General features: G+C 53.5%; 1 protein-coding gene across 4 annotated transcripts in view; it reads right to left on the bottom strand.

The window, feature by feature from the left end:
- Positions 1 to 290: 290 nt before the first annotated feature.
- The window catches only part of Ulk3 (unc-51 like kinase 3), a 7,061-nt gene continuing 1,122 nt past the window's right edge, over positions 291 to 6,229 (bottom strand). Inside the window, exons 2-16 of one of the 4 annotated variants that reach the window (XM_026777208.1) lie at positions 5,982 to 6,122; positions 5,778 to 5,898; positions 5,209 to 5,313; positions 4,198 to 4,341; positions 3,918 to 4,024; positions 3,338 to 3,493; positions 3,062 to 3,167; positions 2,834 to 2,874; positions 2,480 to 2,582; positions 2,283 to 2,347; positions 2,122 to 2,197; positions 2,011 to 2,048; positions 1,640 to 1,687; positions 1,450 to 1,516; positions 291 to 1,356 (exon numbers count right to left, since the gene is read on the bottom strand). In XM_026777208.1, the coding sequence (XP_026633009.1) occupies positions 1,340 to 1,356; positions 1,450 to 1,516; positions 1,640 to 1,687; positions 2,011 to 2,048; positions 2,122 to 2,197; positions 2,283 to 2,347; positions 2,480 to 2,582; positions 2,834 to 2,874; positions 3,062 to 3,167; positions 3,338 to 3,493; positions 3,918 to 4,024; positions 4,198 to 4,341; positions 5,209 to 5,313; positions 5,778 to 5,898; positions 5,982 to 6,122 (1,335 nt within the window). In that variant the 3' untranslated portion in view covers positions 291 to 1,339. Of the gene's footprint in view, positions 1,357 to 1,449; positions 1,517 to 1,639; positions 1,688 to 2,010; positions 2,052 to 2,121; positions 2,198 to 2,282; positions 2,348 to 2,479; positions 2,583 to 2,833; positions 2,875 to 3,061; positions 3,168 to 3,337; positions 3,494 to 3,917; positions 4,025 to 4,197; positions 4,342 to 5,208; positions 5,314 to 5,777; positions 5,899 to 5,981; positions 6,123 to 6,229 lie in introns of all 4 variants that reach the window. The other 3 variants (XM_026777207.1, XM_005369455.3, XM_026777209.1) reach the window with 3 other exon arrangements.

The raw sequence follows: 6,229 nt of genomic DNA, 5'->3' as shown, positions 1-6,229 counted from the left end.
CTTGTAGACCAGGCTGGTCTCAAACTCACAGAGATCCGCCTGCCTCTGCCTCCCGAGTGCTGGGATTAAAGGCGTGCACCACCACCGCCCGGCTTTTTTTGGTTTTTTGAGACAGGGTTTCTCTGTAGTTTTGGAGCCTGTCCTGGAATTAGCTCTTGTAGACCAGGCTGGCCTCGAACTCACAGCGATCTGCCTGTCTCTGCCTCCCAAGTGCTAGGATTAAAGGCGTGCGCCATCACGGCCCGGCTTCACCTATTTTCTCAAGGCAAGAAGAGATGTATAAGTACAGAAAATAATTTAATAGAGAAACAACGAACTGCATTCTTTACATACACCCAGCCTCTGGCAAGGAGGATGCTCCACTTTGCCCTACGGAGGCAGTTAAGGGCAGGATGATTAGAAATCACCAACATTCTGACTTTAGAAATAACCCCTACTCCCCCCACACAAATAAAAAAAGAAACTCTCACTGCTTGTGATTTGGGGTTATTTGATGCAGAACAGCTCCCCTGTTCCTTATTCAAAATCAGCCTTCAACACAAAAATTTGAAACAAGATGATTGGGGGGGGCAATAAAAAGAAACCCTTCAATAATTCCAGGTATGTAAATTCATCTCCAGCTCACATAAACTATAAACTGTGGAGGTATCCATGGCTTAACAGGACAAAAGAGAAGACCCTGGCCCAGTCAACCCCCCGCTCTATCACAGGACCCACTATACAGCTAAGGTGGCATGTTCCCCCTGAGGATCCCCTCCTCTATGCCAAGTCAGGGATAGTCCTGGAATTCTCACATGTACCCCATCTCTACAACGGACATGACTTTCATGCATCAAGGATTGTCTTAAAGTACTGAAAAGGACGGCAGGCGTGTGCTCCCGGAAAGACTGGAGAGTTCTGCAGGGCTGATTGCATTCTGTAGGGTAGGTAGTCCCTGAGGGGTACTGGAGGGTCCTATTCCAGTGCAAGAAGGGAGCAGGGCTAGAAAAAAGGTTCCCAGGAAGGGTTGGCCCAGGTACAGCAGCTGCCCGGTAGCAAGGAAAGAAGAGAGGTGCCCTCAAGAGGCATGATGTCCTCTTTGCAGAGCAGAATACAGTGTGATGATATCTTGAGGCCAACATCACCTAATAACAATGTCATATTAAGGTAATCCTCCCAGAGTTCAGTACACCTGGCCACCAGATCCCCAGGGGTGGAGAGCGCTCAGATGAACACTGGGAACTAGGATGAGGGCATCTTGGAGGTGTTCATCCAGGGAGGCCTCAGGTGCACGGGTGTGAACCTGGGCTGGTAAACGGCTTCTCTCAGGCTTGTGTCCCATCCACTAGTCCTTCTGGTGTCATTGTAGTGTGCAAGCTGAGGGAGGGGAAAGGGAAACGTCAGGCTTGGGTCTGTGGCAAGGGAGGCAGGACCCTGTTATGGGCTGTCAGACCCCAGGGCACGACTCACAGCTACGGACAGACTCCGACAGTCCCTCTTTGTCCAGAGTCGCTGCATCCCAGTGAGATTCCCTTATCTGTGGGACGTAAAGCATGGCAGGGGTAAGGCAGACAGCTAGACTCAGAAGCCACAGTGCACACACAACAACAAAGAGGAAGAACCCACAGCCCACTGCCCAGTGTGGCTCATCCATGCCCACCTTGATCTGCTCTTTCAGGTATTCAGCTCGAGCCATGAGGTTCTGAACCTGCCAAGAGAAGGCACACCCAGAAGTGAGCAGGCTTCAAATCAAGCGCTTCTTCACCCTTGGCGCTCTCTGGAATCCTCTGCCTCTGATCCTCTAACTTTGCTCCCTCCTTCAGGAAACCTGCCCTGCTGCAGGAGCCCAACAAACTTTTGGTTTACCGAGGCACCAAAGTCCTGGGTCACTGACTTCACTATTCTGAGGCCTGCACTCTGGTCTTGAAACACCTGAGAGCAGGGGAATTCCATATGTAGTCTAAAGAGGTCCCACAGACACAGCTGGGTAAAAGGAGAGGAAGACACTCTACTCCCACACCCACTGAGTACCTCAGTGTGAAGGAGCTCCCGCCTTCGGCCCTGGGCTTCTGCTGTAAAGAGAGCAAAGATGGTGAGGACAGGGCAGCCAGAGGCAGGGGCAGAAGCGGGCTGCGGCCTTACCTGCCAACAGCAGTAGCAGCTCCCCGAGGCTGTGCTGGTACAGGTCAAGGGCATCCTGCTCCTTGCCAGCTTCCTCCTCCAGACAGAGGGACATCACATTATTCCACGTTGTGCCCTTGGTTTCCTTCCAACCCACCTGTGCCCCTCCCAAGGAAACAAACCTTGGCCATGGCAGCTGAGGCCACTTCCAGGGCAGCAAGGAGGCGAGGCTTGTCACGGGCCATCTCTGATGTGAGAGGAAAGGCTCACGGTGAAGGGAGCAGCCTGTTGTTTTCTCCACAGAAAGCCTACCTAGTCTCCCTGTCAAGATGGAGCGGGGCTGCCAGGACTAGTGCATGGTCCAAGAACTGAAGCCTACCTCGCAGCAGGCCTTGGACAGATGTGCCCTGCCTTAGCAGGGCCTGGTTGGAGGAGGAGACGATGGCTTTGAGCTCCTCTGCCCGGGACACATACTGCCCCACCTGTAGGAGAATAAGGGGCTGAAGGCCGTCCCCTCAGCCAGCACCCACCTCCAAATTTGTCTCTGGTCCTCAGTGACTGCCTCACACTAACCAGGTCAGACATCAAGCACGCTAGCCTGACCTAATCCTTCCCCCAGCCCTATCCTGTGATAGAGGAGGTTCCAAATCTGAGCGCCATCTGTCAGAGATTTGTGATCTTTGGGTCCTCTTCTTCCATGTCCATCCATTTCCTCCTGGGGAGATCACCCTACCTTGGCCTTAATGGCCTCCTTCCGCTGGGCATCCACTTCGTCTGTGGAAGGTGAAGGGTTCACATGAGGACTCTGTCTGGAAATCCCCGCCCAGTCAGCCCTCTGCAATCCTCAGATACCAGCTCTAGGTTTATCGTCTGCATTGTCTCCCCTAAGGTCCTGAATGGGGAGCCTGACCCCACTCCTGCCCCTTCTGCACCCAGGTCATAGGAACGGTCTGGGCCTCACAGTGCAGGGCAGGTACAAAGAAGTCCAGAGCCTTGCAGTAGAGTGACAGCGCTGTGGCAGCATCCCCTTCCTGATCCTTCTTCACAGCCTCCACCACAAGGGCTGTCTGGGGGAGGGGAGAATCAGCGGTCAGACCTAACTTCCCAATGCCACACCGACCAGCACCAGTCAGAATCCCACCTGCCTTGTGGCTACCAGCTCAGCTTCTATGAGACAGTTCACCACCACAGTAGGTAAGTGAGACCCAGCCCACCTCATCCCCATTGGTCTGCTTACTGCCCGCGCCAGGCTCTCCCCACTGGGCATGTGCTCCAGGTCCACCCAGGGGTGGGCAAAGAAGTCCTTGAAGGAGATCCGACGGCTGGGATCCCGTTCTAGAAGTCGCTGCAGCAGGTCACGGCAGTCTAGGGAGAGTTGGGGCCGAAGGGGGAGCTGCAGAGGAATATGGCAGGGACACATGACACTGAGTCCAAAGCCCGAGGCTTCATAGGAACTCCCGTAAGGGGTACATATTTGGAGGTGGGCTATCCGAGACTTGAGGAGAACACGCAGGTGGTGACAAGCAAGAAGAGAGCCACACACCCTTTACCAGGCTCCTATCAAATGGGAATTTGCCACCAGCCCAGTTCTATGGGAAGACTGGACCTGGCTCCATCATGGCCTTTGCCCCATTGGTTGCCTGCTGTGGCTGACCTAGATCTTCAGGAATGGACCAGATCCGAGGCTTCCATTGTAGAGCATGTCCCACCACCATGAAAGGCCTGGAGCCTAGACTGCAGTCTGCACCAGAGGAATAAAAACCTAGGGCCTTGAATCCCTCAATCCCCAGCGGATGCCACGACCCTGCAAGACGCACCTCAATAACCCGATTGCTGCGAATCTTTTCTTCTAGCTCTGAGAACGATCTGGAGGCAAAAGGAGGCTGTCCAAAGAGGGCTTCTGTGGAAAAAGGCAGAGGGGAGGCTGGAAGAAAACAGGGTTAAGTTTTGCCTCGCTCATCCCTGGGAAAGGAACCAAAATCCCTTGGAGTAGAGCCCTGGGGCCTCCAGTTTTCATCAGAACCCAGGAGGGGCCCAGAGAAGCCTTGCCCAAGTTCAGAGTAAGCAGGGTGGAGAGTAAAGGAACAAAGGTCTCACCATACAGGATGACCCCCACAGACCAGAGGTCCACACGAGCATCATACTGCCGCTGACACACCATCTCAGGAGCCATGTAGAGTGGGGAGCCACGCAGCACATGCTTCTCGTCTCGTGGGGACATGTGCTGTGCAAAGCCAAAGTCTGCAGGCAAGAGGCCAGGCACAGGGCTCAAATCCCAGCTGCTACTGTAACTCTAGTCAGAGCTCCTCCCCACCCTAGACTCACCGGGACTGCTCCTGTCTCCTCCCCTGTGCTATGATCCACAGCACTCAACCTAAGTCACTCTGGGGTGGAAACCCTCCTCGTGGCACATAGCCTTTTAAGCACCATCTTCCTAAGAAGCCCATCTCAAATCACCATGTGCACTGAAAGTCCTCCTGCCCCTCCTCCCAGGACTAAGCATGTTCTCTGGCCTAAAACTCAAGTCCATTCTTTTTCAAATTGTATCAGAGGCTGGGCGATGGTGGCGCATGCCTTTAATCCCAGCACTCGGGAGGCAGAGACAGGCGGATATCTGTGAGTTTGAGACCAGCCTGGTCTACAGAGCTAGTTCCAGGACAGGCTCCAAAGCCACAGAGAAACCCTGTCTCGAAAAAACAAAAAAACAAAACAAAAAAAAAAAAAAAAAACAAATTGTATCAGAGGCCATGACCACCCTTCCAGGGCCATATTCTCCTCAGGTGTCCAGACTGAGCCCTAATCCTAATGACAGATTAAGTTGGGTCCCTACTCACAGACTGATCCTGGATGCTGGTCACAAACTGGCATTATTGCCAGACTAAGCTCCATCTCTGACCCAGAGTGATCCCTAACTCCATCCACAGCACTGCGGGACTTAAGTGTGTGCAGCCTGAGAACAGGCGCTACCTTTTGGTGACAGGCTCAAACCTGACCTGCCACCAATGACTGAAGACAGGGACCCCAGGGGACAAGGATGCTGAGGGAGCCCAACAAGGAGCTCACGATTCACCCACTCTACACCATCACCCTGCCGTTCCCGACTCAGACCTGCCAGTTTCAGATGGGGCTTCTCCAAAGAGCTCAGCAGAATGTTCTGGGGCTTCAGATCCAGATGGGAGATGTTTCGTTCATGCAGGAACTTCAGGGCACTAGCTGGGGAGCGGGCCCCATGAAAATTAGAGTCTAGTTCCCACCTGCCTCTCCCTGCCGCAGGCTTCCATTTACCCTCTTCCTGAGGCATTACTGTGGCTTTGTCCTGGCTGGACTGCAGGATACAAGGAAGCACCAGACTCCTGTCACTTTTTAAAGGCATGCACCGCCATCACCTGGAACTCCTGCCACCACTAAACACTTTCCCAAAGGCCTGCTCTTTGTACCCTTCATAAGACACCGCCCTCCCTCCTTGTAGGAGCCTCCCGAAAAGCCCAAGTCCTTTTGCATTCTTCCTCACTAAAGCACTTGGGTTCCACCTACTGGACCCTGGAAGAGTCTACAAGGTTCTTACATCATGTTCGACATGTGGAAGAACTCCCCACATACGGTAGGACACAGACATGGGAGACTGCGAAGCACTGGGGTGGGGGGAAGAGAACACAGGAAGGGCCGTTGGCTTTTACCCAGCTGTTGCATGAAAACACGAGCCACCTTCTCAGGTAGGATCCTGCGGGTGTGGATGAAGCGAGAGAGGTCACCCCCTGCGCAGAACTCCATGATGAGGTAGATATTGTCATTGTCCCACTGTGGTTGGAAGTAAAGAGGCAGCTGTAGGCAGTGTCCCTCCTCCAGCGTCCTTAGGAGGGAACCCCGCCCCAGGCTCGCACCTGGAAGTCTTTCAGCTGCACAATGTGGGGGTGCCGGATGCCCTTGAGGATCTCAATCTCAGTCAGGAGGTTTTCCACAGATGCCTTGTTGAGACTTTTCTTGGCCACGCATTTTACGGCTACCACCTCCCGAGTATCCTTCTGTAGGACAGGAAATTTGAGGTCTCTGTCTTTTTTTTTTTTTTTTGGTTTTTCGAGACAGGGTTTCTCTGTGGCTTTGGAGCCTGTCCTGGAACTAGCTCTGTAGA

This window comes from Microtus ochrogaster, unplaced genomic scaffold (assembly GCF_000317375.1).
Source record: "Microtus ochrogaster isolate Prairie Vole_2 unplaced genomic scaffold, MicOch1.0 UNK49, whole genome shotgun sequence".
Lineage (NCBI taxonomy): Eukaryota > Metazoa > Chordata > Mammalia > Rodentia > Cricetidae > Microtus > Microtus ochrogaster.
Note: the sequence above shows the minus strand (reverse complement) of the source record. Positions and strands in the feature narration are given on the sequence as shown.